Source organism: Cyprinodon variegatus, unplaced genomic scaffold, assembly GCF_000732505.1.
Source record: "Cyprinodon variegatus isolate N-32 unplaced genomic scaffold, C_variegatus-1.0 Scaffold126, whole genome shotgun sequence".
Taxonomy (NCBI): Eukaryota; Metazoa; Chordata; class Actinopteri; order Cyprinodontiformes; family Cyprinodontidae; genus Cyprinodon; species Cyprinodon variegatus.
The window spans coordinates 306,308-322,611 of record NW_015150579.1 but is presented as its reverse complement, the minus strand read 5'-3'; the positions used below and the strand labels follow the sequence as shown (position 1 = coordinate 322,611).

The following is a 16,304-nucleotide window of genomic DNA, read 5'->3' as shown; positions in this document are numbered from 1 at the left end:
CCATCCATCCATCCATCCATCCATCCATCCATCCATCCATCCATCCATCCATCCATCCATCCATCCATCCTGCTTATCCCAAACGGGGTCGCAAGAGATAGAAGCAAAAAATCCAAAATACTGAGAAATAAAAAAATCAGATCACGTGGGGATCCAGAGACGAGGAAGCAACAAATCAACAAAAAACAGCACTGACTGACTGCAGAGGTGGTGTATATATGGGGAAGAGAACAAAGGATGGGCTAATGAGCTGAATATGGAGCAGGTGTGAGTAGAACTAACTAGAGCGAAGCAAGGGGAAAAGAAACAAGCACAAGGGGGCAACAACTACTGTAAACACTGCTAGAAAACAACTACAAAGAAACTAAAAATAAACTTAAACAGAGGGCAGAACCCTGACGGTCAGATTTCACATTACATTTCCAATTATTATATTTATGAGCTCAGGGTGGATCCTTTCCTAAATGCAATCTTACTCAGGGGAGGATATTCATTTATTGATTTTGATGGTAGTTTTCTTTTGTTATTGCCATGAAAGGTAAGGTTCCTCTTCTGAATCAGTTTTCTCTGAGAAGCATAAGGGTTTTAAGCCAGCAATAACACATATTTGGAACTGTTCATTATTCCCCCAACTTGATTAAGGCTGCTTTGGGTAAAGAGTTACAGTCCCAGGGCATAATGCTGCCACTGTCATGCCTTGTGAGTTTTCTGCCAAACTGGTGTTGTGCAGCGTTGCATTTGAACCAAACATACAAGTTAGAAGTCATGTATTACTGTTATTATTTTAGTCCAAATTCCTTAAAATGTTTTGTACTCCTGTCTGGTATCTTTGGACACAGATTTCTCAGATGCTTTGGAAGCTCTATAGGTACCATCTATTTTGCTGTGAGATGGAACCTACAAAAATACCTAAACTTTGTTTTGAGGTAAATTAATCTGATGTGCCTTAAATGATCTAACTAAATACTGATTTGTTTGCTTTTAAACATGATTTTTATCATTCTTCATTCTGAACTCATAAGAGGGTGGGACATTTATATATAACCACTGGTATTTGGTTTTTCCTCCTCACAGATTTTACTTTGAATTGAAAGTTACCTGTGCAGATTTTATGTCACATTAAGGGTGAAAATATGCATACTTACTGTATACTGGCTATTAGAGGGTGATTTTTTTTTTAACCCTTTTTGCACTTCATGGTCAGTTTTCATCCTTTTATGGTTGTTTTTTCATCTCAGAAAAGGTCACATTGTTACCCTCATCTCATGTTGTTCATTTCAGGACATGTCTTTAGGAAAATAGGGAAGCAGCTTTTCACCTACTGAAATGAACAAACAGTTAACCATTGTCATTTTACCACATTAATAACTGTGTAATATAAGAAACTAAAAACTCAAGAAGACAAAGAGCTGAACATTTGGTTGTAAAATTCAAATTCCAAACAGTATTTTGATAACCGTCACTAAAAATGATCAGGTTCTTATGCATTGATTGTTTACATTTATTTAGTGATGCTTGTCAGAACAGTATAAAACAATAGGTTTGATTAAGTTTCTTTCAGTAACATGCGGAATATTTTAAATGTATTTCTGTTAACTATGTTTGCATAAAAAGAAACAAATACGGGTTGCTTGGTAATTAGAAAAATAGAGGGACGATGAACAGAATGTTTACCGTGATGTCTATCTATGGTGCTGTATGTGCACCCAATAATTGTTTAGATCCTCTTTTACATGGATTACTGCATCAGCAATGTGGCGTGGATCCGCCTACGGTTCTGCTGAGGTGAGATGAAGGCCCAGGAAGTGCTAAGCAGCCATAGATTTTATTTTTCTTCTTACCTCACCATCTAACCCTAACCAAATAGGGGTTTTCATAACTTGTAAATATTACTTGAAATTAACATAATATTGCTATATGTGGATGATTCTATAAAGGTCTCATTTTCTAACATTGATTGTTTATATTCATAATGATGCATCTGTATGACATCAGTTTGTGTTAAATGTGAACTAAAACTAATTGTTAGAATATAACTAAATATCTTGTTTAAACAGGTATTTAAAAAAAAATCAATAAAATAAAGACTTGTGTTTCCTTAAAATCTACTGGTCGTAAGTAAAGCAGATTTCCTGACATCATAGCAAATTGAAAGAAATAATCAACATCGGTACACAGCATGAAACAACTCAGTAAAATACATTTATTGACCAAAAAAGGTTGTCTTTTAATTTTACACACAAAAATATCAAAATACTTTACAGGGCTTTGAAATATTGTCAATTTGTTTCTTTCAGTTCTGTCCAACAAATTCACTGTACAACGATGTCGACGTGCTTTGCTTCCTATAATTCAGTGCTCATTTCATTTTTTTTCCTTTCTTAATTCAGGGAACAATGCATTTTATATGATGCATAGTTATCACTTGGTATTTAGCTATACATTTGAAGAGACATCTCTGAATTTCATGCAATTCATATCCTAATAGCTGAAGTCTCATCTAGAGCCAGGTGCTTAAATGTTGCAATACATAAAAGATACACAGTACGACATTCATAACATGAATATGTTACCAATACCTCAAAGCTTAAAAGGAATGAATGTGTTCTTACACAAACATATTGAACTTTACAAGTCTTACCCCAACGGCATTTAAAATAATAATAAAACAAATGTAAAAAAAAAAACAATTTACATTTGGGCTCAAAAGGCCCCAGTGCAACATGACAGAGAAACCGCTTCAGGAAACCTTTGCTCCACTCTTTGAGTCCAAACATTTTCAAGGCTCAGAGGAAGATCATTTAAATGACAGACCTCCATCTCGCAGTCATCATAATTAACATCTGTCACTGCTACAGGTACACAAAGTGCCTGGCAAAAGTATTCAGATCCTTAAACGTTTTTACGTTTCATTGTGTTACAACCACAGACCTTCATGTTTTAATGAAGATTTCAATGCTACTGACCAACACAAAGCTGCATTTTATTAAATGGAAAGAATATGAGTCAGTTAATAATTCTGTTTTGCACAAAAAAAAACAGCTGAAAAGTGTGGCATGCAATTATTTTCCCTGCTGATTAATAGGAAAAAACTTACTCAAAGTAAACATATTGGTAGATAGGTGCTGGTCTATAGGTGAGCAGTTTTAAGTAAGTCTCTGAGGGTTTGTCAAAGAACATAGAAAAAAAAAAAAACTTACTGAAGACCGAGGAGCACAGCTTAAATTTAAAACTCGGTTTAGGCTTGATGCGGCAGCGAAGTCCGCACAGCCAGATTGTCGTTTTGGGCCTTAACGCCCCTCCGTGTGGAATCTGTGCTGACAGAATTTCCACACGGAGCACCTAGGTAAGTTTGTAACTATGTGGAGAGGGTTTGCAAATGTAAACGTCTGGAGACATCCTGTGATTTAGCTCATAAATATCATCACTATTAACAGATTGTGGAAAAACTCCAGGGCAGAAATCGCCAAGGCTCTAAAACAGCACAGAGAAGCTTTGATAAAGTTGCAAAAAGCTGTATTTACTACCTCCTCCAGTAGTGGTGTGGTCCTTTAGGGGGGGGAAAGTTTTGAAGAGATTTTAGTTCTAAATAAAATATTCAAAGCTTTGAAAATCTCACAGACCTTTGTTCAATCCATTATCTGAAGAGGGCACTTATCCACATAAACTTACAGGAGGGGGCAGCTGAGAGGTTCAAGCTAATGCTGGGAGAGCTGCAGAGATTTACAGCTCAGGCAGGGCAGGCAGTTCAACTAATATTCACAAAAAAGCCAAAACTTTGATGCTCCAAATGAAAAAGAAAATATTTTAAAAAGAAAAATGGACAAGAATGTTTGTCTTTAGATGAACAAAACAGGTTTCCTCCAAAACACCAGTCGATTTAACCGGAAGAAAAAGCCGGTTCTACACAGCATTAACTCAAAGGGTCAGAATAGAAATGCATGCCAGACATTTTTCAGATTGCTTAATGAGTAATTAAATAAATTAAACAATTAATTCTTTCCGTCTACATTACACTGGTGCAATACTTTGTGTTGATCTATCGAAAAAACAAAGAAAAAAATTAGTTTTGCTAGTGAATTCAGATAATCTGATAAAGTTCAAGAGGAAAGAATATTTTTACAAGGCACTGTCTCTCTAAGTAGAAAGTTGCTTGATTCTTTGAAATAAGCCAAACTATAACAGTTTGCAAACAGAACCATTAGGAAACTAAATACAAAGGAAACAGGATCTTTTGGTAAAACGAAAAACAGGCTACACTTGAAGAATCAAGAGTGGAGGGAGAAGGTCGGCCCCTAAGTTGGGGTTTCACTGTCGTCTCAGTGCTGATAACAGTCACATTACGCATCAAACTCTGCTGTATTGAGAGCTCAACTCTTTCCTATGACTGCAACATGTGCTACAAATCATCGTTTCTCAGTCTTCTGAAGCACAACAATAAACTTAAGAGCTCTGAATCTGAACACAAAAGTCACAATAGAAAAATGATTTGACACTTTAACGTTATTCACACATTTAAAGTAGAAATGAGTCTAAGAAGTTTATTTAGAAACAAACCATTAAAAAAAACCCTTTCCATGTGCCAGAGATAAAAACAAAACCCATCAAAGACGAGAGGACGGGGCAGGGCCTGTGGGCCCCTCCCCGTAGATCTACCCCTTACTCATTAAGGCATTATCTATCCAGTATTGCTAAAAGAAGAGCTAGTTAAGAGTTATCCATGTGGGAAGGTAACACAAAGAACTTCAGGACAAGAGTGCAAAATACAAGTCATAAACCTCTTCAGTCTGTGGTGGCCTACTAAACGTCCTTAAGTCTGAACATGCAAAGTGCACATTCGTTCAGGAAAAACGACTTCCGTTCCAAATGTTTGGTTTCATCTGCTTAATCTCGACAGCAACTAGAATTATATAAAAGATGGCAGGAACTCTAATGGGATGGAACAAAAGCCGTTACCACCTACGATTGACGGCCAGTCTTTTTACATTAAAATGAGTGAACAGCGCAGCTTTTTTAGGGAGGCCGTTCCTATCCACTAAAGGCTGCTGCACAAAATCAAACCGGAGGACAGCGGGCGGAAAGTTTGAGGTAATAACTAGCTTCATGGAGAAACACCACAGACGACACACCAACTTGACTACATCTTATACTTTATAAGTGCCAGCGAGATGCTGAAAGGTTCAAAGGATGCAGAAGGAACTGAAAAAAACAAAACAAAACAGGAAGACGAAATATATATGGAGGAAGACAGCTGAGGTTCCTAGAAGTGTCAGAAGTCTGTTTTCCTCGCAGGCTGGAGAAGTCAGAGCCAGTCTCTAGACCTTCAGATCAAACGTCACAAAAAGGAGCTCATCTAGCTCCTGCAGCCATGAGCTTCATAAGCAGCCCCTATTGGTTGAGCTAACAAATTAGTGCAATTTAAAGAAGAGACCACCATAATCATGCTCTCTAAAAGCTGCCTAAATAAAGAAAAGAAAAAAGGAAAAAAACATTGAACCCTTTGATATTAAAAGGCTTTGAAACACAAAACTTCACCTTAATGTCACGTTTTACATTCATATAAGTTTGTCAGAAGACGATGACAGAAGACGGAGAGTCTAGTAAGTCCAGATCTTCACAGAAATCCGCGACTGCGGCAGGATGTTGTCATCCGAACTGGACAAGAAGCTACGGGATCATCCATTCTTGTCTCCTGGCTTCTCTCCTGTCTGAGGGGAAAAAAACATCAGGATGTTGTTACATATGTCTCTTTTTTCAGCCACAATTTCCCCATTGTGGGACAATAAAGGGATTTTCTATTCTATTTTTAATTCTAAAGTGCTTCTTTTTGGAGTGTTTTATCAGTCTAAAGTCTGATAAAACACCTAAAACTGCTGTTTAACCTTTTATTTTCTATTCGTGAACATTAGACAAGGTATTGATACATTTCAAAACAACAACTATGAAGAGAAATATTGGAGGCATGCTACCTCCTCCTCTTAACTGGCTATATATTTAAGGCTTGTATTCCTTGTATTGAGAAATGATCCTCCATCTTTGTCTCAAGCTCTCTGGAGAAACAAACAGCTTTTCTTTCAGGAGTTTTATGTATTTACATGGTGCTGCTACCACCATGTTCCAGCACAAGGAGGGAAATGTGAAGTGTTATCCACAAATAGAGCTTAGTATACAGGCCAAGATGTCTCATCTGATTAGAGCAGCTTCTTTCAAATGTCTGCTGTGTAATTCACCCCTATGAGCGTTTCTTGGTCTTCGTGGGGTTGATTGTTAACTAACTTTTGATTTGATTTTATATACTCTAATAATCCCAGAGGGAAATTACTTTTCTGCATTTAACCCATCCCCTTGGGGAGCAGTGGGCTGCCATTGTGAGGCGGTACCTGGGGAGCAGTGTGGGGTTAAGGGTCTTGCTCAGGGATCCAGAGTGGCAGTCTGTGGGAGTGGGGGGTCGAACTCACAACCTCAGGATTCAAAGCCCTATGCCCTAATCACTAGGATGCCACTATCCCTAATATTCCCTATTAAATCCTTGAAGTCTTCAAAGAACAGCAGAACAATAAAAATAAATTCCCTCAACTGGACTCTGATAATTGACAGCGTGACTTCTAAAGGCAACTGGATGAACTGGATATTATTTAGAGGCCTCAGATTTAATGAACTAAAGCCAAAAGAAACAAAGATTAATGTAGCATTTTAAATTTTAGAGCAGGAGATTCAATTATTTTTTCATTGATTTAATGATGGTGTGTCTACTTCTGGTTCCTTTTACTTAGAGAGCATTAAACTTGTTGGAAGGTGGAGCTCTTTACTTAGAACACAAAAACAAAAAGCACTAAAATGTGTTTTATCATATACTGCCCTGAGCAGAGATGGGAAGTAACGAAGTACAAATACTTCGTTACTGTACTCAAGTAGATTTTTCTGATATTTTTACTTTACTTTACTACTTATTTTTATGGCGACTTTTTACTTCTACTCCTTACATTTTTACACAAATATCTGTACTTTCTACTCCTTACATTTAAAAAAATTGGGTCGTTACTTTAGTTTTGAACCATTTCAATGGAGTTACCATTATTATTTTTCACGTCATCAATACCAAATTCAATCTAATTGGATGGGAATCTACGTTGCATTTGACGCACCACTACAAGATGAATCGACAGATTCGGCGGTATTCATTCGCGGCAAATCATTGCAGCTTGGTGGCGGTGGCGTTAGCATAGTAGTATGGACGACGAGATGATTGAAAATGAACACAATGGAGATCTAGTCCTATTGGCAGACATCCATTTAAAATGTAGGCAACGGCATGAAAAAAGTGGTTACTACTTTTACTTTAATACTTTAAGTAAATTTACAAGCCTGTACTTTGTTACTTTTACTTGAGTAAAGAAGTTTAATCAGTACTTCCACTTTTACCAGAGTATTTTTTAACACAAGTATCTGTACTTTTACTCAAGTACGGAAAGTGAGTACTTTTGCCATCTCTGGCCCTGAGTAAAAGTGCAGGTAATAATAAGTTAAATGATCCCTCTGAATAAACCATCTGCTATCTGTAAATATGGACCGTCGAAAGTAGAAGGAAAGGAAATAAAGGCAAAAGGAGGAAATAGAGGACATAAGTGAGAAAACAAGGAAGTTTGGAAGAAATAAGGTGGATAAAAAGGGAGGAAATGAGGAATGAAAGCTATACATGAATGGAGGGAAAGAAAAAAGAAGGGTGCAGGGAAGAAAGGATAAAACATTCAGACAGAGTGATAAACTGCCGAGGAACCCTGACTGATAAAGAGCTTACTCTATGTCAGAAAGACATTAAGACAAGATATCCCTAACTTCACATAACCTTACAAAAGAACCCAAACAATGTTTCAAGCAAACAGATGAGCTGAGGCGTCTGTAGTTTGAATTCTGTAAAAATCAGGATCAAACAAATCCAGCAGTAGCAGGTGAAGTCTTAAAATTTAAACAGTATTTAGTATAAATTGTAGACAAGTATATTAACTAAAACCCTGATGGGTTGGGCCGTTTTTAGTTGCTCTCAGTACGAGCAGCGTGTTTCTGAGCACAGCTAGGAATCCTGCAGCGACACTCACCCCGGGTTTGTGGAGCACGTTGTCCTGCAGTCCAAAGAGACCACCTCCTGGACCGCCCTGCAGGGGAGATGCTGTCGCTGAGGACAGCAGGTTGGGCGACTGGGAGATCATGGGTGAGTTAGGGGCTGAGCTGAGCGCTCCGGCCAGCGTGAGGCGCTGCAGCTCCCTCTGTCTCTGTTGATGCAGCATCTGGTAGATCACTGCCTGCTGCTCCTGGAGGAAGAGGAGACCACTGCAGTTTACTGATCTGTGCTCAGAAGTGAAAAAAAACAAAACACTTTCAATGATCAGTGAGGTCAGTGGCCAGGTTAGAAACGAAGGTTACCATAATTAAAAGAGAGAGCGCAGTAACAAACTGCAGAATTAAAATAGACCTAAAACTTTTGCTCTAAATCCACTTAAGTGTGTCTGTTTCTCTGTGTTCTCTTTTTAGATGCACTGTAAAGCTAAACAGTAACAACCTTAAAATAGGATCTGTTTTTCCTTCTCTTTTGACTGAACAAAAATGAAAGTCTTCACTCTTCCTATTGAAGCAGCAACCAAACTTCATAGTCACACAGGAAATAAAATGGTTTCTATAATTAGAGAGTGTCAAAGAGCATTACTGTCAAACGGCTGGCAGATTTTCAAAAGTTTGCAAGTCAAATAAGGGTTGCTGCATCTCTAGGGTGAAAAAATGCTCAATATAGGAGGAGAGAGCTGCTCTTAGTGCTCCACTCCTTCACTGTGCAACTTCCTGGTGTTTGGTTTGCTAATTCTGTCACTGTCAACCCGCATTCAATGACAACAATTAAATAAAGAGGGTTTGTAAACTGAGGCCAGTAAGAAGCAGACAATAGAAGTAGCTCTGCAAGTTCAATGCTGCAGCTGAGTTAACAAGTGAGCGTCACCAGGTTCTTTGTTTGTAATAAAGCTGAATGTTTCATTCATTCATAAAGCTGCATCCAACAGAACAATGCTCAGACTGAGACCATATAGTCCAGAGCGGATTTTTCCCTTCAAATTTTAAATGTTGTGTTTCCATGCATTCAATAATAAATGGTAAAAATGAAATAGTGATCATTCATCAAAACATAAAGTAAATACCATTATTGATGTGACAGTAACAGCTAGGGATGTCTGATAAAACCTTTTCATTTCCGATACAATACAGATATTGACTCAATACGATATCAGCATGGATCAGACATATTTTTATTACTTATTTTGTAGCATGGAATGTTAGAAAATACTTGATAAAGTGATATTACACTAACAGTCAACATCTGTAGGTATGAGAACAACTGACCCATTTATCATTTACAGATGGGTACAATAAGCTTTAAACAGAGGTGAAGACTTTCTATCAGCATGCTGAAATCAGAGATTTTAGATGCAGGCCTATATATTCAGACACTAGTTTTATGTCTGAAAATTATGTCTGATCAATATTGCATTGAGAAATGACATACTTTAGCTTCAGTGAGAAAATATTTCCAGACCAAGGCATACTGCACAACTATTAACCATGGCTTTCTTTACATCTTGGGCACCTGCATCGATCACACATGAAGCTTTTCACAGAAATTATCAGGAGATTTACAAGCAGACCAGCAACAAACTGATAAAAGAGACCAACACATAGAGCCTTACTAACACCTTTCTAACACACAGAGCCTACCTGCATCCCTAAACCAACAACCTAAGAACACTCCCCTCCTCTACTGAATGTACTTAACCCAAAAGAAGATGTTGTTTGGGTATTCAGCATCTGAAGGTTAATAAGGTACCTGTGTCTCCCCTATCCAGCTCTGAAAACCTCAGCTGACCAGCTAACGTGCATTTTTACCATATCTCTGGAGTAGTGTGAGGTTCTCTGTTTTAAGGGGCCTTTATCACACAAAACCAATTTTTTGACCTTTAAAATATGTTATATTGCTCTCCCTTCCTCTATGTTATGCCCAAATCCTTATAAATTGTGCTCCCTGAGGAGCAACCATCTTCTTGAAAAAGTCGTCTTTGCTGTCCTATGTAGGAAGGTTTTAAACTGCCCCCATCCAAGAGGCACTAGTCTTGACCGTGCCACACTCCGACAGGAAACAAACACCCACCTTCTCACAAAGCAGCATTGTGAGCCAGAGCAGGATCATTTCTTCTCAAAGCTGAGACTTTTAGCACCCAAACTGCATAGTGACAGCAATTGATCTTTTGTTAGCTAATACCCAAGTTGATAATATGTGTTTTACGGCTGCAAGAAGTCTTGGACTGTTCAACTTTTGTAAAGATGAGCCTGAATCACCAGAAGAAATGTAATACAGTGACATGGTAAGGGTTGGCATCCAGACAGAGAGACACCTTCGCATTACATTGTGTCGTCAAGCTGCAGGGATTGCTGTAGAGTTAACAACAAAATGCATGCACATTCAGAAGGTATGTATCCTCCAAAGTCAGTGACCCAATGTGATTGACTGGTTTTCCTTAGAAAACTTTGGACGAACCTGATTGTATGATCTAACTGAATTGTCTCTGTAAAGTGCCTTGAGATTTATATGTTGTGTGAATTGGTGCTGCTGACTTAGCAAACTTGACGGGTTAATTGGCAACTTTTTTTGTGGTTAGGGCATAGAGCTTGGAATCCTGAGGTTCTGAGTTCAAGTCCTACTCCCACAGACTGCCGCTCTGGGTCTCTGAGCAAAGACCCTTAACCCCCAAACTGCTCCCCGGGCCCTGCCTGATGGCAGCCCACTGCTTCCCAAGGGAATGGGTTAAATGCTAACGTACATTTCTCAAATATGAGATTAATAAAGTATAATATAATATAATTTATATTACAAAGGAAAAGATGGGGGCAGAAACTGGCACGATTGTCTTGCCATGTAAACCAGCCTTATATAAAGAAGTACAAGATAAGGTGATAAGAATAGAGCCACTACCGTTGTGAAGTTGTGTGAGGCGAGGAACTGCTGGAATTGCTGCTGTTGCTCGAGAAGAAGCTGCTTCTGCTGCTCAGTCAGATGAGAAGACCTGGAACAAATGTTGACACCAGGTCACAGCTCAGAAAATTACACGTTTGGTGGAATAAATTTGAAATCTATCAATATACAGATAAAAATAAAATAAAAACATATAGTAAACATCCCCAGTCAAGTACGCCAAAAGATCAGGAGTTAAAGAGTACAAAGTTTTGTGAATAGGTTCAGTTTTCGAAACTTGTCAGATTAAAAGGAAGAAATCTTTAAAGTTTTTCCATTAGAATTGCATGTGAAAGAGCAACAGTGCAACATCTTACGATGGTGAGAACACAGGTAAATATTGTGATGAGAATGTCTGGCCTATTCCCTTCTTTCCTCCCACTTCCTCCCTTCTTTCACTCCATCACTCTTGTGACCTTCAGCATTTTGGGAAATGTCATTCGTTTCCGATATGAGAATTGGTTGCTTTAAGACCATGTTCAACTGCTCTGCCTCATCGTTAACATGATAAATGCTAGTCCACTACACTTGCATTAAACGCAATTATCCAATGATTAATGCAATCCAAACAGTCTTTAGCAATCTAAATATTGAAAACACCAACATTGCGATGTCATTTTCTACAACTCTGTGTGTGACATGCCTTTGTATTCAGTTTCCTGAACCCTGACATTCCCTCAGGACACAGGCTCATGAAGCCTGACACAAAGGTTCCCTCTGTCAAACATGGTGGTGGCAGCATCATAGTGAGGGGTTTCTTTCATTCAGCAGTGACAGGAAAGCAGGTCAGGTTACACTTATATACAAAGCAGTCCTTGAAGATAACCTGTTAGAAGCTCCACAAGACTTAAGACATGGGGCTTGGCGTCACCTTCCACCAGGAGAACAACCTTTAAACATACAGCCAGAGTTACAATGGGACGGGATAGAACGGAGCTAATCTAGTGGACCTGACCTGAAACTAATAAGGAATATGGAATAAAACTTTAATAGATATTAAGAAAGGGTTTTTAGTACTGATCTGCTTCACCTTGAGCCGTTCAGCAGAGCAGAATGTGCAACAATTATGCACAAAATTTAAGTTAAGCTGGTTCTACGAAGTGTTGACTCAACAAATAATACTGTCTAGAAAAAATATCAATTGTCTGTAAACGATCTCATCAGTTACCATTTTTTGGAGGAGTGGGCCTAGAAGAAAACCAGCTCATACTGCCATAGCATGCTGCTGCCTATATGTTATTAAATCGCTTATTGAAAGAATTCAAAATAATATCAGTGAGGTTAGGAAGCTCCCAGGGAGGTGAGCTTTATTCATAAAAAAAAAAAAATGGAGGAATCAGATGTTCTAACTTGTCTGTTGTTGAATGTATGATGCAAAGTGTGCAGGCAGTTTGTAAGGCATCCTTCTAGTTAGAAGAATTTTGAGTTTTTTTACTTTTTAAAAAAACGTGGCTATTTTTTTTACAACAAAAACACTTAACGTAATAAATATGCAATAACTCAGAATTTACACCACAACACATTATTTAATATAATAAAAGGATAAAATAATCAAATAGCGTAAATAATTTTACAAGGCATTGCACTCAGTTAAATAAATTTTCTCTTTTGGATGAGGGGTGGAGCAGCAAGGATTACATTTTTATTTTTTATCTTCGATTCCTTGATTTTAATGCCAAGTCCGCCATGCAGAGGCAGAGGCTGCCCAATATCAGCGAAGAAGAATCCACAGCAGTGTTTGTGAAACCATCTGATGCAGCATTTGAAAGTGAATGTTAACGTTAATTAAGGAAATGACCAATCGGCTATCTGGCTAACATGATCAAACATGAGCAACCTCGTCTTTGACCTGCTGCTCCTGTGCTGTGCTAAAGTTGGTTCCCTGAGGAATTGGTTCCTCCTCTATAATCCCAGCACAGCCTCTACAGGGAGAGCAAAGCTTTTTTTTGTACTTTCTTCCTCTTACTTTATTTCTTAGCTGATGCCCGCCTCGTTTCCTATGCTTCCTGGATAGAATGAAAAGAAATTGAATGTAGAACTGCTGAACTTATGAATTAATCAATCCCCAGTCAGACTAATTACTTCTTTTTCAAAAAACTGAGCGAAAGTCTGGCTGCCATCCAATTAAAGCCTGTTTTGTGGTTGATTAGCCAGATGACTGAGAATTTACCAGGCAATAAATAAAATTAAACAGTTTTCTTAATAGACAATTATATACCATAAAACCTACAGCATGGGCAAATGTGTTTTATTTAAGGTGTTATACAGTAAAGCTCCATGTAAAAATGTAACTGTGAAGAAGGATTCATAGGATTATATTGGAGCTTATAGGTTTGAGATGTATATACTGGCTGAAAGCAACTATATGATAATTTATAGTAGCGTTTTAGAAGTTAGTTTAGACCATTTCATCCAGACAGAAGTCTGTCAGCCAGCTCATTTATAACATGTTAAGTAATATAATTATTTTTCTTAAAAGAATAGGAATGGAGAAGAACCAGAATTGTTCAAATTCAAACAATGACCAACCCTTCTTGGCTGGGGGCCTCTCTGAACCAAATCGACAAAGGTACTTACGGGCTCACGTTCTTGGGAAGCTGGAAGCCCTGAGCCAGTGACTGGGGGTTGATCGGCGGAGGCTGGGGGCGAAGGGCAGGGAGCGCTGGCTGCTGAGCACCCTGTGCAGGAGACTGGATCACGCCATTCAGCCCGCCGAGCACGCCGTTCATGTTCAGCTGGGGACTCCCTGTGATGGACGCCATGAGCCCACCCACCACTGGCAGAGTGGTGCTGCCTGACTGACTGATGCCGGCCAGACTGTCTGTCGCCCCTCTGCTCAAACCGTTCAGCAGCGGCTGGCCAAGAGAGGCGGGGCTCGGCTGAGGAGGAGGGGTTCCCTGGAAGGAGAGCGAGGAACTGCTACGGGACGGGCTGCCGGAGTGAAGCTCCTGGATCAACAAAACAAAGAACACCTTTTAGCTGTTTATTACACCTTAATGTGTCATTAAATAAACACAAGCAGTAGAGAGCTCCTTCTAAAACAATTTATAGAAACATAAAAAGGGGCTTGTTATTAAACTCCTGGTGAGTTTGACATAAAAAAGGAGACAGTTTTTTACCTCTGATGAAGTAACAAAGGAGGAGTCATTCAGGAAGCAGCTTTTGGACAGAGGACTCTTATTGGTGCTCAAGGGGTCTAAAGAAATGAGAGGCATATTTACAGTGCAGAGCTGCAGCTAAAACCAGTTAGAACAGCATCATCTCAGTTCAGTCTAATGATGTTAACACACTGATGCTGTTAAATGAAAGTGGTAGTGTACGAAACGGCTACCCAGACATAAAGATGTGAAAGTAGGTGTCAGAGGTGAAGATACTAACCTTGAGAGGATGACAGAAAGCTGATCTGTGCGGATGAGTGCAGGCCCGGTCCGGAGAGAATATGGGGCTGAAAAGGAGAGGCCAGCTCTGTGTTGAGCAACTGCAGCCGCTCCCTTTTAGCCGTCAGGCTGAGGATCTGGTCCTGTAGGCGCTGGTTCTCCTGCTGCAGCGAGTGCAGTGACTTTAACATCTCCACAACTGGAATAGGGAGAGAAAAGAAGGAGAATCAAAGTCTATCATGTATAACATAGAGTGTGTTCATCTGGGGAAAGAACAGCATGAAGAAAAAAATTATTAAACAGTGAGAAGAAAGCAAAAAAAAAAAAAAATCTGTAAAACGAGGGTTTCTTCTTATTCAAGCTAGCAGGTCTTAGGAAGGTAATTTTTTATGCAGAGCTGCTGTTTGAACTCGGGGCCAAGTTCAGTGTATTCAATTCACTGTAATTTTATCATCTGTATTCCGAGTAAACCATGAGGTGCATCTTTTAACAATGTGCAGGGCTTGGAGAAATGTGTTTGACACCATGCACATTATTATGCTGATCAAATAAATCTAGCTTTTTTTTTACCTTATAATCCTGATCACCTGTTACTGGAAAAGAAATGGTACAAGTTGTTGCTGCAGATTCCATTGAATCTGTGTAATTTAATGTGCTTTGCACAGCATACTTAGAAACATTAGTCATTGAATTTTACATAATTCAACACAAATTAGCAGGAAAATGTAAACCTTTTTTTTGCAAGTCTCCATATGACTAATTGAAACTGTGCTTTTGTGTGATTTTTTACCTACAGTGCAAAAAAGAAAAAAAAAAAAAAAAAAGTTTTTGACATTAAACCAGACCTCCTTGTTTAGGTCTGATAGTAAAACTACTATTTTCTGTAGAATATTGTCTTTAAAGAGTTTTCCAAGATGATGTACTGGCTTTGTAAGCTTCTAATGGTATATTTCAAAACATCTGAATTAACTGGAGGCACATCTGAGAATAAAAATGAACTCTAACGCTTCCCTGTGTGACTAAATGGGATAATGTAAAGAAAGAATAAGGTCATTTATAAGGAAGAGAACTGTGGACTGTCACCAGTCTGGTCCATTCATGGGCTTATAATGATCCAGATTCCTGAAGGTGGCACATTTATCTAGTAAAACAAGTACAAACAGCATCCAGCCATCATATCTGTCCAGGAGGGAGACAGACTCAGGTACCTAGAGATGATGGTTTCAGTTTGAAATGTGCAAACCTTCTGTTTTTTTTTTTTGACCAAAGAAGAGATTAAAGTAAAAAAAACCTTTCAAAATAGCAAAGAGGGGAAACGACCTGTACCCATCTAAAGTCTATCCTCAACAGTATGTTGTAAAAAAGAAAATTTACAAAAAAAGGAAAAAAAATGAACAACTTATTCTTTTTAATCCCTGAAATAACTTGTGATAAATGTGTTTATTAACTCAAAGGAAAGAGGTAACAACAGGCTCATTAAACACTTTGTTACTATAATAAGAAAAAAACAAAGAAACTAATAACAGTGTAAATCTAAAGTTCAAAACCACAACGTTTTCATCAAAACTAGGGCTGCAACAACGAATCGATAAAATCGATAAAAATCGACATCCCAACCCCGTTCTCCCGCTCCCGCATGAGTCCCTCTCAGCGCTGCAGTCAGAGCCGCAGGATGTTTACCCTCAGCGTCCAGACTGACGGCGCAAATTGATCACAATAATTAAAATAGCCTGCGCTTTGTAAAGTGAAAAAAGTCGTAACATGCAACTTTTGTGAAAACAAATTAACATGGCACGGAACCACCATGTTTGTTTGGTTTTAAAGTGGGGAAACGTAATGTTAAGTTTCTCAGGTAGCTCATCTGATTCTTTCCTTACCGT

The 16,304-nt window shown here is 38.6% G+C and overlaps 1 protein-coding gene across 1 annotated transcript in view; it reads right to left on the bottom strand.

The window, feature by feature from the left end:
• Positions 1 to 2,200: 2,200 nt before the first annotated feature.
• Positions 2,201 to 16,304, bottom strand: part of mllt6 (myeloid/lymphoid or mixed-lineage leukemia; translocated to, 6) — a 45,726-nt gene continuing 31,622 nt past the window's right edge. Inside the window, exons 15-20 of the mRNA XM_015375841.1 lie at positions 14,426 to 14,623; positions 14,167 to 14,243; positions 13,625 to 13,995; positions 11,009 to 11,099; positions 8,097 to 8,309; positions 2,201 to 5,708 (exon numbers count right to left, since the gene is read on the bottom strand). Coding sequence (XP_015231327.1) covers positions 5,676 to 5,708; positions 8,097 to 8,309; positions 11,009 to 11,099; positions 13,625 to 13,995; positions 14,167 to 14,243; positions 14,426 to 14,623 — 983 coding nt within the window. The 3' untranslated portion in view covers positions 2,201 to 5,675. The remainder of the gene's footprint in view (positions 5,709 to 8,096; positions 8,310 to 11,008; positions 11,100 to 13,624; positions 13,996 to 14,166; positions 14,244 to 14,425; positions 14,624 to 16,304) is intronic.